Source organism: Lipophrys pholis (genome assembly GCF_963383615.2).
Source record: "Lipophrys pholis genome assembly, chromosome: 12".
Lineage (NCBI taxonomy): Eukaryota > Metazoa > Chordata > Actinopteri > Blenniiformes > Blenniidae > Lipophrys > Lipophrys pholis.
The window spans coordinates 16436661-16458247 of NC_137641.1; the positions used below are offsets into that span (position 1 = coordinate 16436661).

General features: G+C 40.8%; 1 protein-coding gene across 3 annotated transcripts; it reads right to left on the reverse strand.

Annotated features, from left to right (window-relative positions):
* Nucleotides 1-1741: 1741 nt before the first annotated feature.
* LOC308118356 (transmembrane protein 230-like) lies at nt 1742-21250 on the reverse strand. 3 transcript variants are annotated; one of them, XM_080477740.1, is made up of 5 exons: nt 15786-15895; nt 14940-15029; nt 12213-12327; nt 11913-12035; nt 1742-3127 (listed from the first exon to the last, which is right to left on the reverse strand). In XM_080477740.1, exons 3-5 carry the CDS (start codon nt 12312-12314, stop codon nt 2987-2989), a joined length of 366 nt encoding a protein of 121 aa, XP_080333866.1. In that variant the 5' UTR covers nt 12315-12327; nt 14940-15029; nt 15786-15895; the 3' UTR covers nt 1742-2986. The 3 variants fall into 3 exon arrangements, with proteins under 3 accessions (XP_080333866.1, XP_080333867.1, XP_080333865.1); XM_080477741.1 differs by lacking the exons at nt 14940-15029; nt 15786-15895 and adding an exon at nt 21141-21250; XM_080477739.1 differs by lacking the exon at nt 14940-15029 and having other exon boundaries at nt 15786-15906.
* Between the last annotated feature and the right edge of the window lie 337 nt (nt 21251-21587).

Genomic DNA, 21587 nt, shown 5'->3' on the forward strand with positions numbered 1-21587 from the left:
TCACTCACTTTAATACTGGTGTGTTACCGCAGTTCTCTGCCCGCACACACACACACGTACACACACACACACACACCGAACTGCCCCTCTAATCCCCCCGGTGGCACCGGAGGAGCCGTAACCACCAGAGGGTGTCCTTCACCTCATGTTGCTAACCAGAACAGGGATTAAAGTTACTTTAAAATCACAATATACTTCAAATATACTATTTTAAATTGTTGTGACAAGTTGATTTAAAGGAGAGAAGCTCCGTGCGTCATGGCGCACAGAAACCGTTTCTTAGAACAAATACCTTCTTTTATTTATATATATATATATATTCATTCTTCACATTTTAGCTCAATAAGCTGTATTTAAACATATTTCAGTGGCATGGGTGTCAAACATAAGACCCGTGGGCCACAACTGGCCACCAGAATATCAAATTGGGTCCTTAGAACGATTTTAGAAAGTGGAGAAAAGGGAGAAAAAAACCCATTGCCTAACAGTTTTCATTAAAGGATAACTACTTCTCATACATTTTTCCACGGTGGAATCAAGTTTTTACTTAATATATAAACATTTATACAATTTTAGTCTATTAAAGAATTGTGCAATTTTGTGTCTATAGTTATTTGTTTTATGCGTTCTCTTTTAAATCGATTCAGCCATTAACTGTTGACATGATGATCTGACTAGATGGCACTTCATTAAGAATTAATTTCATTAAGAATATATCAATTGAATGTATTTCTATCTATAAAAAAAACCCCACTGAAATAACTCTTTTAGGAATATATTGGACCTTGTACGTCTTTAACTGAAAACCTCCTGTAAAACTGGATTCGACATCTGATCTCATGATGTATGCTTCATAGTTTCATGACTTAAAAGCTGAAACTTCAAATAACGGAATTTTTATTTATTTATTCATATTAAATTTAAAACAGACGTTTCAATATTTGAGGCAAAATATGAGAACGCTCAAACTCTTCCGTTGTCTTGAAGTTGTTTACGATGCACCGTTTATCGATCCACGCTCGATTCAATACCACGCTGTCCACCTTGAGACGATTATGACGGAAAGGTCACATGTTCATTAGAGAGAAAGGAGCATATTCACACCTAGAGGCAAGACAGAAACCAAAATTAACCTCACACGTTTCAGGACTGGAGTCAGGAACACGAGTACATGGAGAAAATACAACTGTACAAAGGGAAGAACATGAAAAGCTTCAACTAATCAACCTGAACTCAAGCAGGGGATGTGACCAATCAATACACCACCGTGTGTGGGTTCTCTTTTTAAGGAGCCATTTAAGACATTTTATATGTTCAAACGTGACCGTTTATTTCTGATATTTAAATACTCTTTATAATATTGCAAAATAAAAACCCCAATAGCTTTTTAAAATGCTTTTTTGACCAGACCTGTTTCCAGAAACAAAAATAGATGTTGTTTGTACTGCCATTTATAATTTATGCAAAATTAGAGATGTCTTATTAGTCAACAAACTATAAGACGCTTTACACTTAACATCGGATATGTTTATGCTTTTCTTTTGGTTTATTACTCTATTTAATCCACCCACTACATAAGAGCTCATTAGGCAATATAGGCAAATGTTAATCTCATCCCATCAGCAGAAGGGACTGTATCAACTATATTAAACCAGACTGCGAGTTTTAAACTCTGGACATGCAACAGAGAGCAAAGTGATAGATTTATACACTCGATAGCAACAGAGCAGAGACGCACAACCACAAATGAAATTGCTTTAATAGGATAATGAAAGAGAAATAACTCGTAGTATACACGTTGTCTAAAGTTTCATGTATAAAATGTCCTGGCCATTGTGACTCAAACCCTGATCAGTTTGATTCACAATCTTCTGCCGTCACATTCTCATTCAAGTGTAAATACAGCAGGAAATCCAAACTCAGCAACTCTCCTGAGTTCCTCCTCTAAATGTTTTGTAAAAATACCGTCAACATGTGAAACCAAAGCAATGCTCGGAAACAGTAACACCTCGTTCAAAAATATACAAAGTAATCAGTCATTCAGAAGAACTTTTCTCTATTTAATATAGATGATTTCCTTTAAGAAAGATTGTAAAGCTGCAGTGCTAAAGCACAAATATCTCCAGTCATGGATTCTAGTAGTAAACTAAAGGCATTTCTAAAGACTCATTCATGTTTAGTTTAAATAAAGTACAATATGTTAAATAACGCCACTGACCGGGTAGCTACAAGTCTGTCTTCAATTCAGCCTTCAGAGGATTATTTATTTCCCCTCCACTGATTGTCATGTTCATGGTTTTGTCTACAACTGCTGCTTTAAATATGCTGGAATGACTCATTCCTCCACCTTGTAGTGAAAACTGATATTGCAACATGGAGAGCGCAGAAGCTCGTGGGTCTACTAACTTTTATAGTTTTGCTGGTGTGATTTATTCTAAGTAGTTGTAAAGACATTCGGCCTCTCGTTTACTGTCGTATCAAACACTGTCGGTACTACTTGCTTCTTCTCCTGTTGAACTGAGGACAGCGAGAAGTTCAAAGTGACTCGTTACACCATCTTGAGGTGCCTCGCGGTATTGCAGGACGGGATGGGCTGAGGTTCGCTGGTTAGCTTTCTAAATGTTCATTATTGTACTGTTAAATATATGATGTGAAGTATTAAAGAAATATTGCAGTATGGTTTCAGGCAAATATCTGGCCTGATGTTCTATACTCTGAGTTTCATTGGTATAAAATTGCATTTATAAACTATGCAAAGTCAAGCTTTTGGAGGGTAATACAGCAGAAAGCACAACAACAAAATAAAAATCAGCTACAACATCCAGCTGGACAAACAGAGGCCTCTGCTGGAGAACAGAGATCGAGCTTCTCTCGCTTTTTTTTTTTTCTTAGTGTTTTGCCACATGCGTTCAGAAAGTAAACAGCAGCCGACGGTCTCAGGAAGCACCGTCTGGCGTCAGAAGACAATCCGCAGTCGCATTAGAACTCAGTCGCCAAAATCTGGGATGTCGTCGTAGGAGTAGCCCCGGTATCCTTTGGCTGCGTAGTAGGCGATTCTTAAATGGTAGAATCCGGGCAGGAAAACCAGCAGCCCTATGATGATGACGGGAATGGTTCGGTCCGGATGCTGAAGAGAAAGAGAGAAAAGGCGTTCAGAAGCTGAGACGAGTTTGCAGGCTGGCGTTACTTTGCGCCGAAGGCTTTCTTAATGCTCGTCGTTTTGCCCTTCTAAACACGTAGATAAACATCGTAAAGAGGGACGCTGACGTCCGCTGATGAGTTGCTGGAGGTGTCATCACAGTTCTATACATTAAAGACAGTAGTACTCCTCACGCTTTAACACTCTTATCTAAGCACTTGCCTGCCAGCACAAACTAAACACCCTCTAAATGAAAAGGGAGTCCAGGAGGCGAACAGACGTGACGACTTCATCTGTCTGAGCTCTGCTCTCATGTAAATCATCCTAAACGCAGCGGGGAAACCACCAGGAGGCAACGGCAGCCTCCCATCCACCTCCAAACGTCATGTGTCGGGCTCGGCCACCAGATGGCAGTCTTGTGTACAGCTAAAAGATGCACTGCTGAGTGGCCACAGTTTGAGCTATTCAACTGGGTTTTACAGGCTGATAGAAAATCATTACCTAGAAAACAGCCCATAAACTGACCTTGTGTTGAGTAAGAATGAGGAAAATGACCCTTAGTTCTTTATATAAAAGCTGCTCAGAAGTTTGAAGTCTACATTTCAGAATATCTTCCCAAGGACATGCAAATGAACCCAATACTGCATAAAAGGTCCAAGCTGATTTGAACAAAACCAACCGATTCAGACATACAATGTGCACTGGACGCAATTACTCTCACCCGATGGATGACTACCACTTCATTCGATCAGAAGCTGTCTGAGCTGAATGGAGCAACATTCAGTCTGTTGGTTGTATGAAAACTGCAAGTTGTGCAAAGCTCCAGAAATTCTATCATCTATAGGCTGAACAATTTCAATGGCTGCAAGGTAATCATCAGATAACTGGAAATCCCTGATTGGATGGGTATGGAATAGTTCACCGAGTCTTGGATGTGCGGCAGGTTAAAAAAAAAAAATGCTCAGACTGAGCTGTTAAAATGTCGGGAGTGCTGCATCCAGCGTGTACTGAACACTGCACTCCACATCTCGTCGAGCTAAATGAGCCAGGAAAAGGGAACAACTAATGGCTGCAAACAAGAGTCAGAAATGTACCACGATACTTTAATGGACAGATTAAAATCCAAGTATAGCTCTTTGGAAATGCAAGGCTGTTTGATAATCGTCCTCTGTATATGATCCATAAGGGGGTAAGAAAAAAAAAAAAAAAAAGAAAAAAGAAGAAGCAGCCCACGTACTGTAAAACACGGGAAAGGAGTCGAATATAAAAAAAAAAAGAAATGATGAAATTTGACAATTACCAAGACGTTTCAGGGAGCTGTGAGTGTGAGGTGAAGGTCCCGAGTCTTTCAGCTGGATAATGAGCCAAATCTCACATTTAGCAGAGCAAAGGATGAGAAGGACTGTTTTTAAACAGACAGGCAACGAGTCCTCAACTGAATCCAGGTGAAATCCGAGGCATTAGTTCTTCTTGCAGCGGCAGATTTCAGCTCTGTCCAAACTTCTGAGCTCCAATGTGTCGCAATTTAAAGAGTGTCAGACCAGCAGACAGGTGCGAGACACAGAAATGTCAAGTTTCTGCAACTAAATATCAGTGAAGGGCATGAATATTTATGTCGATGGTACAACTCCTGCACTTTTTTTTTCTTTTTTAAATCATACAAGAAAAATAAAAAAGAACTTTGTTCAATCAATTTGGAAACTTTTGAATTCTAACTCTGGAAACTGTCTATTTGTGAAGCTCATGTTCATTGGGGAGAGTAAAGGGGTGGAGGGGTGGGTTTGTGAAAAGATCTCAGTACTGTGGTTCCCTAAGGGGGGGGGGTCTTTAAACCTAGAACCCCCCCACGGGTGCACACTGGCTACGTAATGCGATGCTGTACACATTTAACTGTACTAGTGTGTTCATATGTGACAATTTCAACTGCTGCGGTTTTCAAAGTGGAGGAGGATGAGTCCCCCCCCCCCCCCCCAGCCCACCCACAGAGCGCATGAAAGAAACACTTTTCGGCCCCCCCGCTGAAACGCCCCCTTTTATTTGCTCTGCTTCTTTAGCTTCCATCCAAGAAATTCATTAGCTGCTTTTTTGTTTGCAAACGACACACTGTGGATGCCCGGCCTCGCCACCAGCCTCTAAAAATCTCATTTAAAGTCAATGGACTTTAAAAATACAATGCATTTTTTTTTTTTTGCTTTGCCCCATGTCGGTCACATTCACCCATTCGCACACACAATCAGACTCCACGCCCCCGCTGACGGCTGCCATTCAAGGTGCTTGTGAACAACCGGAGCAACTTCAGCGTCTTGCTCAAGGACGCTTTGATCACGTGACGATGTTGAGAGCCCTCGCTCTCCCAGCAACTCCACAACCGCTGATAACCCCGTCGTGCCTCCATTCTCTGCTGCATCCAAACTGAGGCTTCATTTACAAAACCTTTCAAGGGAAAACCCATCGTTTGTGTTTTCATTTCAGAAAAGTTCTGCGTTTACACATCAACGTTTTGAAAATGATGTCAATTTACATGGAAACGGCAGGAAAACTGACAACGATGTAACGAGTTTGTCGGGCGACTAGTGGGAGCTAAGGCTGCACGACATTAGTAAAACATACGATAATGTTGTTGAGTGTTGTGATGACCATATGCTTAGCGATAAATAAATGATGTGGTTGTAATGTCTATTTTTTTGGTTTATACGTCCGCAGGTTTAGTACACTCTGCAGTCTGGTTGATTGTTCCTGCTGGTGCCCCCTAGTGGAGGCATGTAGCACACCTATGACAAACCTTGTTCATAAAGATCAAGAGGCCCGAGCATAGGCAGAAATCCCAGACAGAGTAGGAAGGTCTGGACTTGAATAGAAACAATTTCTACCCTTGGGTGCCGGCAATCATCACCAGCGCCGTAGTTGAAGAACAAACAGCTTTTTACCTCCCTTTATTTTTTTATTTTTTTATTGCTCGTCATGAAAGACTTCAAAGCATGACATGTTTGCAGTTAACAAGAAAAAACCAAATGCACACAAAACCCCAAACAATTGAAGCGCTTTGTTTCCACACAACAGCCTTCCTACTTCATGCAAAAGGACCTGTCTGTTCTCCGTTCCTCTTTAATCTCCTGCCTGAACCTTGCAGGATCAGACATGCTACTTTAACACGCGTGGACTGATTGGTGAGTACCGCAGACGGCTCAAAACGCTCCGATGCTGCCTTCATGTCAGATCCGATTTTCTGAGAATACAATCAGCAGACTGGGAGGAGAGGGGGAAGAAAAAAAAAAGAAAAAAAAAAAAGAAAAAAAACACAACTATTCATATAAACCTCCTACTGACGATGACAAATATAGGATGTGCCAGTTCGGTGAGCTCCCACTTGGTGTGGAGAATTTTGGGAAGGCGAAACCAAACGCCGGGAATCCATCGGAGTCGACGCTCCAGGCTATAAAATATCTGAATCAATAGTTGAATTCAGGTACAAGAGCGTCACGGCCGGGAAAAAATAACAGCGCAGCAGAAAACTGGCAGCTGGACGATAAAATGTCAGGACAGCTGTTCAATTCCAGCCATTTGAGGACGAGATTAACAGTAGTGGGTGTTTTAATTGCTGCTTAAGTACAATTCTTTCAAGGGGTGGGGGTGCTGGCTCTCTGAATATGTGTCAGAATCGGAGCTGGGTATCACCCACAATCCTTCATAATAACAGACAGAAATATTTCTATCGCTCTTGAGAACCTAATAAACCAACAAATGACTGTTTAAACAGATTAACAGACCTGTCTACCCTAATTGCCGATCATCTAATTAAAAGGTTGTAGATTTTATTTCATCGAGGATAAATCCGTCTTGCTGCTTCTGTCCATGCAGAATTTAACATCATCATCTCTTAAAAACAGGGTTTTTCCACATATCCAGCCCCCCCCCCCCCAAATCTCATGCTTTTTCTCTTGTCTGCTACGTATTTTTGGCTCAATTGAATACTTGACAGTGTATGTTCTCATTAAAGGTTTTTGTTTTTTTTGTTTTTTTGCTTTAAGAGTATATGGGCAATAAAAAAAAAGATTTTTAAATTCAAGAAAACCCTCCCCTGTCAGTCAGATGACTTAAAATGTCATAGCGACTATAACTGTTGTTATTGTCAATCTACTCATGCAAGTGCAATACTGTAATTGAACAATGTTTCATGACTTCCAGTCCACATTCTCTTGGGACTTGGTAGTTTTAGTTTGACAGTCACCGTAACAGCAAGCCAACTTTGTTGTCTGTCCATACGAATGTCTGTGTACTTGCCACTGTTGATGTTTGTAGCGTATTGTTTCCCTGTGCGAGTGTGTGTGTGTGTATGTGGGCACGGACTCGTGGCGGTCAGAAGCTCAGGGCTCCCGTCACCTTTCCACCTTCATCAACGCCAGTGTTCACTGTGTGATATCATGTTTGTGTACAAGTGAGTTAGTGTGAGGAGATTTGTGATTCCTGTGTTAAACAGACATTAAGAGTAGTAGCTTTCTTTTCTGTTGACCACTGTATACAGAGCAGGGGTCGGCAACCTTCAACATTTGGACCCGTTTCCCACTGAACAGAACCCACTTCGGCGCATATATGCATGAGATCGGATGTGGCGTGGCTTTCAATGTCATTCGGTTGTGCAATTCCGGATTATTTAGAGGGAATAATTGCAGCTCTCTGTGGCTGTGAGCATGAAGCATCGTTCCTCCACACCGCTGCTGACTGGTAGTGATGAGCGTCCCTGTCAAAAAGTCTACAATATTGAAATATCTCATCTGCAGTAAAACCTCCCGTTATTGTTCACGTACGTCATTTTGCACACACTGGTTGTTTAGTTGACAGGGTTTATTGAAAAGTGGCGCTCCACAGCACCGCAGTCTTATTTTAACGAGGTTCAGACGCTCCTCTCAGTAACAGTAGAGGAGATCCAGCGGGAGATGGACGCTGTAGTTTGGCTTGAGAAAGTTTGCCACTGTGTCACAGATAAAGGAAGCTGACAGCTTCGGACGACTGCGGAGCTGCCGCAACTTCCGCACCACTATATTTGTGTCATGACGTTACATGCCTGCGTCGTCACGTGTCGTTCACAACCCCGCCTACATTTTACTGCACTCTCTGTAGTGGGACCGCACAACACAGTTGGTTTGGGTACGCTTTGCCTTAACTTACCATACCGTACCGCCCCGCCGCGCTCAGGGATGTACTGCAGTGGGACCGAGGCTCAAGGGGCCACAGCAGAGTGACCAAAGCACCACGGGTTGCTGACCCCTGACATAGAGCATATAAGCAGTTTATGAGGAAGTGAGAAGCCCTTCCAACTTTAGTTTTTGAAAAAAGGACTTTAGTTTAGAGAACTCTTGTTTCCTTTTCTTTTCTCTGGAGCGGTAGCGTCAAGGTCCAAGAGTGACTGTGATTTTGGGCACTGCTGCTCATCTCTGAAGAGAAACAAACTGCTGGCTTGGTGTCGTTTAAGACCTGTGTTAACGGTCTTCTTTAAGGTGCAAGGAGTGGCGAGACATGCTATGTCCCGGTTCTCCAGGACCGGGGATATTAACTCTGTGTAAACAGACATCATTTTCAAAACGCTGCAATGTATATGTGTAACTTTTCTATTACCAAAACGCTAAAAACTTTGCATTTTCCCTTGAAACTATGTTGTGTTGTCAGGGCCTTATGCTATGCCAGTTTGTCTATATTACATTTGTTTTAATAAAAATTCAGTTTTAACACCCACTTGAATATTTTTTATCTAATCAGGATTTATCAAAAGTGGAATAAAAGATATGCTGGAAAAAGATATCCTCTTAACCCCCATATCCTCCTGGGGGAGGAGGCCTGCTCACACTTTGAAAACCACTGCTTTAAAACAATTACATTTAAGGGAAAATGCTATATAAAGACAGTGTGATTTGACTGGACAATAAGGAACATTTTATCCTATTATCTATGTAGTCCTGCTTCTGCTGAGCAATGATTTAATAACTACTAGAGACAAAGTTTGCTTCTTGTCTGAAGCTGTTCTTTGTTATATTCCAATTAAGAAGAGAAACAGAGATTCTCTCTTGGATGTAGTAGGAGGAAATAGAGGAACACATAGTACCGGACTTAATTTCTGATGTGAAATATGTCGATACCTTCCAACTCTTGTGGCTGTTTGTTGATGGAGATACATGCACATAATTTTCCACCTAATTGAAGAGAGCGTCTCTTCTCTTCCGCAGTGGAATTAACATATTGGCATACCTGCTCTCATTGTGATGGTCTGCTGACAGAGGAACATATAAAACTGTGTTTTTCAGGATGCACATCTCCAAATGGCAAAAAAGAAAGAAAAAAAAAAACACCTCAACAAAGATTACGGAATAGTAGATCACATTTATTTTGTAGAGAAACAGGTTTGGATGACAGCCAACAGAACCTACAACTATAAGAAAATAGTCTATAAAACCAATAGTGGTGTGAGCCAAATGTAGATCAGTTACTTTGTTCAAAATCACAATATTTATCAATTTACTTGCACTTGAAAATGTATAACTTTGTCTAATGCTTTCTGTTACATTATTCCACCTTATCAAAGTGCAAATCTTTGATTTTTACAAATTAAGCTTTAGTAAAAAAGCTCTTAATGACATAACTGGGTGTATTTCCTGGTCGTAAAATATTAGGGATATATCGATATGGAGTACTTGTACACATGAAAGCTCCACAATACAACCCGGCGAGTATTACGTGACATCATCAGTAGGTAGCCAAGAGAGGACAAAGGATGTCCGCGGTTTGGAGATTATTAATATTGATGAGAATGACAAAAGTAAGACAGACTGTAATTTAAGTACTCGTATCAGTACTCTGTATCGGCAAGTAGCTAAACGTTAGTTCGGGGTATTGGTGTATCCTTATAAAATATACATGAGCTGTACTCTGGATGTAGGGCTGACTAATGACAGAGAGCCGCCCCCAGGATGATTTTTAAGTCAGATACAGATGACTGTGTTTTGTGCTGTTTAAAATGAATAGAAATAGTTTCTCTAATCAAATATGAACTCTGGTTTTCATGCCCAACACAGGCAGGTTCATGTAGGATTCAGCGGCCCATTTGTCGTCTATTTATTTATGCCTATGGGTAAAAACATCCTGGATATGTTATGGACTGCAAATGAGCTCCTTGCATGATTTATTTGTAGTCTGGACATGGAGGAGGCGACTAAAGCGTCTGCTGGAGTACCTTGGTTGAGTGCTTTGGGACGGGGAAGAATATGGGATTTCACCGCACATCTTCAAACTAATAACACCACAAAAACATTCAAGAACTGTAACAGGCCGATTGTTTCTCATCATCAGTCTATTGTGGAATCATTTGAATCTGCCCACGCACAGGAAATGAAAGGTACGTACTGTATGTAACTGCGGTTCTATGAATCCCGGATTACCGCCGGGAGCTATAGAGTCTCAGGGTCACCCAGGGGTCACGGGTGACTTCGTTGATATAATTACTCGACCTGCGCATTCGCGAGATGGAACATCGAGTGCTTAAAGCACCGGTCCGACAACTCAATCGAGTGACCAATTCTCGCTCGCCCCCTGGTGGTTGACCAGCAAAAATGAGATTGATGCCACAGTAAACCTAAATGGTATGCACCCTTCGGTTCAGGCAAGGCAAATTGACTTATGTGTTTTTCTTCAAAGACAAGGCAAGTCACAGTGCTAGACAAGGAAATAAAAGAAAAACCTTAAAACAAGGTGATTAAGTACGGCATCAAAAGGAGAATAAATAAAATTTAAATCTCTATTAAGATAAAGGTAATAACAGAAGTCAAATCTATTGGTTATCATTATCAACTGGTACCAATGAGATGACATATTTGTTATGTGTCTTTACTTGTGCTGCCCACCACAACATCAGTATCGGTTTTTGATTTAAAGTTAAAAACAGAGATATGATCGTAAATAAATCAGAGCTGCGAGCAGGTAGATTTAACTTCTTTAAAATTGGGCAACAACAAGCAACTGGCTTTCCTGTAAAGTCCTTTTGGTTACTACAAAGCTGCATGAGGGTAATCATTCCACTTAATTTATGTTTTTCATAAATTCAAATTCTTGTCATTTGGAAGAGATCATGAAAGCTTTTTTTCCCCTTCTTTTTTAATTAGAAACAACACACATTTTCATATATTGCAGTCACCAAGTTCACACATTCTAGTTTTTATGAAGAGAAATCCAAAAGGTTCCTTATCTAATAAGATGCACAGGTGCCATCCAATTCTAAATGCCTAAAGTGAACAGAAGAACTGACAGCTTAATATTACTCATATGGAAATGAATCACCGTTTACAATGTCATGCCCGTGACATTGTAAAGACAGAATATTTACCAAACTGCTACAGACTCACTCTTCCACTGTCCTGAAGTATTACAGATGCTCCGCTTCAGAGCCGTTTGCAGGCACATTGTGAATCCATCGAAACAAAACACAAAGCCTCACTGCTTCATACACAGAGGCAATAGAAAGCGAAATCTATCTTTTAAGTGGGGAATTATGCTCAGAGCAGAAAGGAGGCTGAGGAGGAGGAATCTGTGTCACAAATACAGTTTCAGAGTTTCATTCTGTGAACGAGCCTGACAGTGTTTACTGTCAGCGCCAATGAAGCAAAACATCACAGGGAAGGAAGGGGGGGGGGGACTCACCATGTTTTAGCAGTAACAGAAGATGAGATAGTGTTCCAGTCTGAACCCAATTAAAAGCTTCATTCAAGTCAATTTTACTGACTGAACTCACCTCAACTTTAATGGTTCCAGATAGAAGAAGGGCCCCGAAGATGATGAGCAGAGACCCCACGAGGAACAGGAATATAGCCAGAGCGATTGCCTTGTACGGGACCTTGGGTGGACTCCTCTTGAACTGTCAAATGTTAGAACAGTGAGTTTATTATAATAAAATTAACATTGTTGCATCCCCCCCAAAAAATGACCCTTGCTTTAGCTGAAGTGCAGCCTCCTACACTCAGACAGTACATTCTAACTCATACGCTCAGGTTCCAGTGATGTTAATATCCTGTGATGACGAGACTTCACTCACCTGTAAGTCTATGTAGCCGTCCTCATCAGCAGCCAGACGAGAGTATTTCACCTTGTTATTGGACATCCCAGTAGCTGACAAATTGCTTCTTGTTGTCTTCATTTTGGCATAGAAGCTGTTGGGGAAAGAAAAGTTCTGAGAGATCATGGAAATGTAAACACTTTTGACAGTAATGAAACATAAAGGGTCACGATATGGTTTGAGAAATAAAACTCGTCAGGAGCAGCAAAGCACGGCGAACCATTCAAAATGATTTGATTTCATCTAAGAGTTTATTTCGGACATGTGGGAACAACCAAAAAAATAAAATAAAATAAAAAAACAAGTAAAACAAGCAACAACAAAGAATAAGCAACAGATAACAAAAAAACAATGAATGGCCCATCATATCCGAAAAGAAGAAGGAAGAAGCAAAACTTATTTACTCATCCACCACTCATTCATACCCCTGTATTTTTCTGTGTACATATTTAACACAAACTCTATTGATTCATATTTACAAGAAAAAAAAAAGTAAGCATTTCATTTCTGTTGGTAAAACTGTCAATGGATTTTACTTATATATCACTTGAGCTGCCGTCAAAGTGCTTTACACTGTCAATCACATTCACCCATCGATACAATTACCCAAGCACTCACACAACAATGAAGGGTGTTTAGGACATTTTGGGATTTTTACTTTTCTTGTTACGTGTTCTGTTTTCAATTTGGCATGTGTTTCCCTTTTCCATGATTTTAGCTATTTCCCCTTTCGTGTACCATCCTCTGAAAGCTTCAGTGAGCTGCTACAGAGGAACTCAGGAGCACCAGGTTGCAGACCTCAGCTCTTCAATCCGACCAAAGACAAGGAAGCCGATGGATGGAAAGCTAAATACCACAAGGGCTGAACGTCTGACAGCCCTTACTAAAAATAATGGCCAGTGAATTTAATACTCCATGAGTCATCCTCTTGCAACAACATGAGGTGTCTTTTCTCCGTCCGATCGCCGCCCTGCCTGCGCACATGTTCAATACTGTTCAGCAGCTGGAAAGTAACATGGAGGTGCACTAAAAACTCCCAAGTTTGACATGATTTTTTTACAACAAAATTGCATCGAATACGCTGAACATCATGAGTGATTCATGCAAGACAAGGTGCCTGACACAGGCTCAGTCAATAACATGTGACTGCAGCCATCCTCTTGTTTTCAGAGCACCAATGTGCAAATACAACAGACATAAAAACTCTTTTGTTCCGACCGACCTTGGCCTGGTAACACAAGTAAATGGGTTGATATATGTGCCTGCTGTATAAACGCTGTCATTTATGCCCGTGTTTTACTGCTGGCTATACCACAAAATGGCCCCCTGCATTAATAAAGTTCACCTTGACCTTGAGGTCATTTGGTGTGAGACCAGATGACAGCATTCGCACTTCTTCAACATGCATTCACCTGGTGACTGCATCAGTTATTATCGGTAAAGACTCTCAAGCCCGGCACTTGAGTTCCTTCCTTTCCCTTTATCCTGAGAGGTACAAATCCAAATTTGTCCCATAGCCTGCTTCCTGAAACAAGCCCCAGGACTCATTGACATTGATGTTATTCAAATCGGTGCAGAATATTCTCCACTGCAGCACCACCAAATTCCATGCTTCTGAAATGAAGCATAACAAGTGCTTTTCTTCCATTTTAGCCATGGAAGTACCAGGCGGCCACTTCAGTAAAAGCCCCTTGAAAAATGAGTGTATAACATATGCAGCGTGGTTCTGTACAGGGGGTCAAAGAGTTTTTTTTTTCTTTAGTTGTTTCGAGAAATATTCTGAAATAAATGACAGATATGAAACATTACAATACTGTTGTAAGTCCTCATCAACCTATAACACTCCACAATGGCCTCATGCAACCAGTGAAATACCAAAAATCCATGTAGGATTAAGAACTTTAACGCCACCAAAGCTGTTAAATTCATATCCACTAATAAAATGCTCTAAGAGTCCACACTCTGGAATGAGCATGCATGAGTTTTCCAATAAAGCCACAGTGCACCTTTGAAATAGCAGCAAGAAAGAAAGACTGAGAGGTTAGTGAGCAAAACATCTCATGACTCATCTGGTCTTTTCATTTCAGCTCTGCTCGAGAGTGTAAACAGAGAACAGTTCTCTGTTAACGCTCATCGAGAACAAGGTCACTGAGAGACTTTGTCTAAAGTGTTAATTGGTGAAATAAGACGTCCGCTGGGAGGTCTGGGCAACCTTTTTGATCCCTCTGTGTTTGTACAAAGTCTGCTCGGAGCAGAGACGGAGTGAATCACTTGATTCCCAACACATTCATGTCTCAACCTTCTGGCGGAGAAATCATTTAAAATTTTATTTCTGCCGAGAGAAACTGATATAATCTCTTGTAGCTCTTCAAAAGACATGGCTTCTCGTATTCATTTCACACAGAAATGAATATCTTAGCAGAAAAATGTGCTCCTAAATTTCAAAAGACTATCACCGACTCACTGCATGTACACACACAGAAAACAATAAACAAACACACACCAGCACTGATCTGCCACGGGGGGACTCAAAGGAGTAGGAGAACACGTGTGATCTCCTCCTGCACAAGTCCTGAGTTTGTACTTGTGTTGTGGAGACTTTTGACTCTGTGTAGCCTTACACTTGAACCCCCCAAAGGGGAAGCAAATCCATGAATAAAAACAGTTGTTCCTGCTTTAACACAGTATGGAAGAGCATTCACAAACATCTTGTTATTTTGCTGACAGCTGTCACATCGACTTGTCAGAGACGCCTGTGCCGGAGGGAGCTTCGGGTTGTGGAAGAGACAGCTTTTCCTGCAACAGGGGGACACCGTGGATTCAGCACAAACCAAAAGGAATGTTTATGAGACCACGTATACGTCCAAAATAACTGACTCCCTCCTGTAATGGAACATATGGCGTAAACACACCCTTAGATTTTTCCTCACTGCTCTCAAATGTGCAATTTCGTCTCGTTTCCTTTGAATACAATGCATGATTGTGTAGAAGCCCTAGAGTTAGGAATCATGGAATTGGCACAGCTTACTGCGATTCATTATGGGATATTTAAGATCGAGGCGAAAAACGGCCTTAATGAAACAGTGAGTGATTTTCACCACATCACACGAGGCACTTTAACCTGCCATCCACAGCTATTCTTGACAGCTCCGCTTCTCAATATAAAAGCTGCAACTTTAGGAAACCTTTATAACACTTCAACACGCCTGATCTGGGTTTCACAAACTTTGTAGGAACTGAAATGATGTTGCATTGGATCGAATTAGGCTGCACAACTGTACCTAATAAAGTGAAACACACGCAGCTTAGATCAAACCTGCACTGATCCACACGGCCATGCACAGAAAGAGGAGTAAGTATGTATAAGCAAAGACGACGTTGAGGATAAAATGAAGAGTTAATCTGTCCCGTACGTCATAACTGACGTTAGCTAATTAGCTGCAGCTTTAGCAGCATTAGCCTCCTGGAAGTTAAAACTGTACAAGCTGGAAACAGCCGTACGTGGCTATAATGGCTTGACAGTCGCTCCTTCTCCTCCTGTGCCCCTCTTACCTGAACTCCGGGGTTCGGTAACAGCATGCGGTAAACAGTAGTTGTCGCTCGGACTCGTTGTTTTCATTGATTACAAACTACGTCAACTTCCTCTATACTCCTTTGCGCATGCGCACAGAGCGCGTGCTGCTCGGACTTCTCTGCAGTCTGGATGCAGCTGGTTATTAGAGACACGGAGGAAGGTAGGAGCGACATCCTAAACTGGATTAATACTTATTTTTTGTCTCTCTTATAAGCAGCTTAATGCCCCCCCCCCCAGTTAAGATTTTTTCTCATCCCTTTTAGAAATTAATCATTTTAGCATTTTATCCAAGAGATTAAAGTAATTTTGTAAATGACTCTTGTGTGTAAATAGAATGAAAATAAAATGAAGTGTTTGTTTAGGTATAATTTTGCGAAAGCTTCAGGGCCAAAGAGCCACATGAGTCTCCAGAGCCCCAGCTTGCACACCCCTGGGTTAGGGGATAGTGCTGGAGAAAAAGATAGACCAGAAAGACATATTGTGGGCAGGGATTCAAACCTCAGACCACAGACTTACGCTTCCACCATCAAACATTTAGAAAGAGAGAGAGAGAGAGAGCAGACTACATGAGAAAGACAAATGTTAATGACATGCAGTAGAGAAAAATGATGAATGAGAAAGGAAAGAAGCTTTGTGCCATCAAGGTCTCCCAGTAGTCTAAACCGATAGCAGCTTATCTTGAAAATGGTCCAAGGCGGCCTAAACCAGCCTGAACTGTAAGCTTTACTAAATAAATGTGCAGGATCAGTACAGACAGAGGAGGGATCCACATCCTAAACTGGCTGACCGAGAAAAGACAGCTATCCAGAGACGACATTGTTTTAAGACTGTTTTTTGGGGGGGGGCGGGGACTACGTAATTTCCCCAAAGTGCCAGATAAAAAAATTAGCACATCTTTCAAGGACCAAGTCTTAAGTTGACTTGAATTTAGTTCAATACGAATTTTCTCTTTACAAAAAGCCATTTTTGGAAACAATGTTTATGCACTACTGTTGTTCTGTGACACCTTTTTTAAATTTTTCTAGATATAAAATTCAGTAAGTTAGTAAATGAAAATGAAATTTTTCATAAACCGTCTTTTTTCACTGTGAAACGACATTTTTGTGAGGCTCGCTTTGCCAGCGAACTCCGTCTCGCCCCCTTAAAGTCTCGATCTTGTATTGATCTTGGGACGCTCTGGTTTTGGTCTTGTCTTGGCCTGGGCATGCTCTGGGTTTGGACTCGGTGGTCCTGACGACAACACTAATGCAGCCAGTAAATCCTGCATTTACCTACTAAAAGTTTTTGTGTGAAAACTTCTTCTTTGTTTTCTGACATTTTCACTTGGGATTGCAGTGTTTGAGGAAGACAGATTGTATAACACAACACCACGACCCCGAGAAATGGACTGAGACACCAGGGACGCAGTATTTTAAAGTTAGTTGCCTTACTGAAGCAAACACTGTGGGAGTGAGTTTGTGAAAAGGCACAGTACCTTCTAAAGATGGGAGCAAGAGAAGGTTTCATGCGCTGTGTGAAGAGGAAAAAGTGCTGAAGAAAATTATGAGAGAAAGTAGATTTGGCCGGGTTTTATTTCGGAAGGCATCAATAGATATACTGAACAGAAATATAAACACAACACTTTTGAGTGCTCAAAGAGCTAAGACTTTTTCTATGTGTGCAAAAGGCCTATTTCTCTCAAATATTGTTGACAGATTTGTCTGAATCTGTGTTAGTGAGCACTTCTCTGCCGAGGTAATCCGTCCCACCTCACAGGCGTGGCATATCAAGATGCTGATTAGACAGCATGGTTATTGCACAGGTGTGCCTTAGGGTGGTCACAATAAAAGGGCACTCTGAAATGTGCAGTTTTGCTTTATTGGGGGAGGGTCTGTCAGTATGACTGGTTTTCTGACCCCTGATGGTTATTGTGTATTCAGTTGACAGTCACTGGTTTGTAACAGTCTGTGCTCGGATCTCACGCCTTCTCTTTTATTTAAGCGTTGTTATATTTTGCACAGAAATATCGACTAACTTAAATTGCAAAATACATATTTTTTTTATTAATATTCTTTGATAATTTATTAACTTTAATTATTCAATTACTTTAGAAATTGTTGATGAGGAAATGACAGTTTTCTTCCATTAATAACTTCAATTTTTCATAAATTACTTCAAGCGATTTATTACGTTCAGTAATCTATTACTTACAGTAATGTAATGCAAATGCCCACACATAAATCCCAACAGAGCAGTGGAGTAGCGACTTAGGAAGTCAAAATGTTCATATGTAAAAATGTTAATTAAGCTATTATTTAAGTTTGCGTGTTGCAAACTTAAACTTAGTCCAGAAGACAATTAAATGAATGTAAATACTTGAAGTGCATTAAAAACCAGAATGTTAAACTGGAATGTGAACGAGGGGCATCAAGAAGATATTCTGATAAGATGTGTGTTGTTTGAGATTGATGTTGCATTTATGTGAATGTGTTTTGTATTTGTCAAAAAGGCGTCTAGAGATATGATTGCTTGAAGTGGTTTAACACGGACAGAATGTGAATATTGGACAATTTGACAGTAACAGTATGTTCATGAAAATATAACTGAGGAAGAAAGCAAAGCATTTACACGGATCTCCAGTGCCATCTTTTGTTTCTTTTATCTTCCAGTTATTTACAACTGTTGTCGGTGCTGCATCCCGGTATCTGTAACACCATGTTGTCAAGGTGTAAAAACATACATAATGCAACAGCTATAAGAGCAGGGTTTTTTGACGTTTCACTGTATTTTACATCGCAAGGTTTTATTAATATTGCCTTTATGTTGAGATTGTTGTAACCTTCGGCAGTAATTGTTTGGTTCTGTGAAAATATAGACATTTTCCTCGCGTGTGCTCTCCAAAAAGCTCAAATGTAAAGGTTATTATGTCACTATTTTACCTGCCCGGCTCACTCAAGATGAAATTGAGTTGTTTGCGAGCCCCAAAACTAAAATGTGTTTGACACTCCTGCACTAAATGGAGTTGCATATCCAAAAATGACTTTCACACTACTGTTCTCGAGAGCATCTTATTATGGTTTTCTTTGACATGTGCAAATCCTATTTTGTCCCCATCAGAGTAGAAACAATCTCGAGCCCCCCCCCCCCCCCCCCCCCCTTGTGATCTCTGGCGCCCAATTCAACTAAATCCTCCACACCAGGTTAGAAACCAGTTCTCCAGACCCTCATATAGTTGAAGTACAGATGAGAAAGTACATTTCGTGAGAAAGACAGAACATGGAAAGTAGAATCGACTGACAAAGCAGAGCAGCAGGAAAATATGTTTTTGCCTCAGAAAGAGCAGGAACAGAACAGGTTGTCCAAATTGAACTTCTTCTTGCAAAAGTACATGAAAAAATGAGTCACTTGATGTTATACCGTACAGCAATTTGTGTGACAAATGCACACAGTTTCCTTTCCATCTTCACCTTGGTAAAGTTCTCACTTGGACTTTCACTGCTTTTCCTGAATGCGTTTAATCCTTCAGTACCCAGCGATATATTCACCAAACTGATCATTTCCAGCAGATCACAAGCACCCTTGTTGCTCATATTTTGCTATTAAGATTCATTCAAACCAGGACCAATCCACATGGTGTCAAGGGTTCGGTACTCTAACACATCCGTCTGGAGTTTCTCGGTGCTCGTTTTTGTTTTCTGTTCCAGTTCAAATGCAGCCATTACATCTCATTCTCATGTGTGTCTCTTAGCAAAGCTTTCACCGTGAACGTTACTGTGTCTTTCAATTTTCTCTGTACTCCTGGTTACTTTATTTCCGATGGAGTTCACTGAGCAAAGAGGAAGCTAAATGTCACCAGACCTTCCGAAGAATATTGTCTGAGCTGTATTCAAAAGTGCACAATTATTATGAAATCTGTGTTTTGTTTTTAGGGATACAATGCCTGAACATCAAACCTACACAAACTTAGATATTTCAAACTATTGCAGGTTTAAGTGACTGAGTCCTGTTGTTCTTTTGTTGACAGCCGTGAAGCAGCGTTGTAATTTACCGGACATTTTCTAGCCATTGTGAATAAAAGTAACAAGTTACTTTTATCTCATTCGATAAAAGTTAGACATTCCTTATAACTTCAACTAAACTACAGCAGCCTCTTCTTGGTTGTAACTTTTATTTCAATGGTGAGTATATGGCTGCTTTATTTATAGTAGAAATGTAAAGGTCAGTGCAACCGCATGCAAATTATGTTATTTGTCAAAGTGAGAAGAAGAATGTGAATGTCAATGAGCTGCTTAACAAAAGTAGTAACTTATCAGAACCTGTATTCAGGGTTTTTCTTTACTTGCTTCAGGAGTGTGAAATGAAGTGGTGTGTCCTCTATTGAGGGATGTACAAGAGGTAGTGCAGACAGTGGATGGATGGATGGATGGATGTTGGTGCATCAAGATATCAAAAATATCAAAGCCAAACAGCAAATATACCTGAATTCGGTTTGGAAAAAATAAGGAAAACAATATGTTCAGGATGATTGGCCACAAAGTCAAAGCTGTGGGAAAAAAGAAGAGCATTAGAAGAGAATCAAAACAGATTGAAAGATGTAAGGAGGCGCAAAACGCCGAAAATGTCTGCAAAGGAGAATTCTGGGGGGGGTTATTTATTCATTCCTGCTAAAGGTTGAGCCAATTTGTACCTCCTTTTCAAATGCTGTAAAGCACTTGAAAAAAGCACTTGAGTAAAGCACTCATAAATAATGCAAATGTTTTAACGCGTCATAAATCACATTGCGCATTTTACATTATTTCATCAACATAAACTCCTCTAACTGGAGGATGTGTGTTAATTTGTGCGTCTGTTGGCTGCATTCCTCAGTGTGTCCATATGTAGATCAGCTTCCTGTTGTGGGTGCGTGCAAAATCAATTTGGCAACAGATTTTATAAGAGTAGTTCACACGATGTTTTCAAGTTGGGAATTGACAACTTTTGTTGCATTTTGGGTGTCTGTTTATAAAACCACGGTGCTCGGAGCCACTGAACACACAACTTTTTGTGTAAACGGGGGGAAACACAACTTTTCTGAAAAGGTGCTACATCACATTCACAATGCAGCGGCAGTAACTTCTTCTTCTGCACATGTGTGAGTCGATGGACAAAAATAACGGCCCCCAGAGCTTCATGACTCCCAGTCCATGTTCTCCTGGGACTTGGAATCTTCATGGTTTAGAGTCACCGGGAATAGCAATCCAACTTTTCAAGCATCCTGCATGTTCCAAAACTGTGGCGGGCTAAGGACAACAGACCTGGTAGTTACCAGATAGTTATAGTTTACACAAGTATTTATTAAACAAGAACATTCTCACCAGCACGCAATTCGTTCAGGTCCCCGGCCGGTGGTCTCCCCTCCACCTAAGGTGCAGGAAAGAGTGATTCAATGTGTACAAAGAGTCTTAAAGCCACGGTCCCACCGTATGGATACTTCCTGTGACTCATGAGCCACTTCCGGTCCTCTCTGGGCCAATCACAGTGGAGGACTCATTTCCCAGCGGTTGTCCTCCTGTCCTCAAGGGGGGCTCCAGGGGCATTTTCTCATTTTTTAGGTTGTAAACGCAAAACCTTTCTGAAATGAAAACACAAAAACTGTGTTTTCACTTGAAATGTTGTATAAATGGGCCCTCACGTGTGTCTCTAAAACTAAAGGAATACTCTGCTGTTTGTTGACCTGATCTTTTCAGGTCGGAACAAAGTATGAAGGAAACACAGTTAGCCCCTCAGCCTATATGGACAGCTTGCCTTGATAGCTGGAGAGA

Coding starts and splice junctions, on each gene's coding strand:
- LOC308118356 (XM_080477741.1), bottom strand. CDS start 12,314: ATGAAGACAACAAGAAGCAATTTGTCAGCTACTGGGATGTCCAATAAC. Junction 12,036..12,212: donor ACGGCTACATAGACTTACAG/GTGAGTGAAGTC, acceptor AACATTTGACAG/TTCAAGAGGAGTCCACCCAA. Junction 3,128..11,912: donor CTGGAACCATTAAAGTTGAG/GTGAGTTCAGTC, acceptor CTTTCTCTTCAG/CATCCGGACCGAACCATTCC.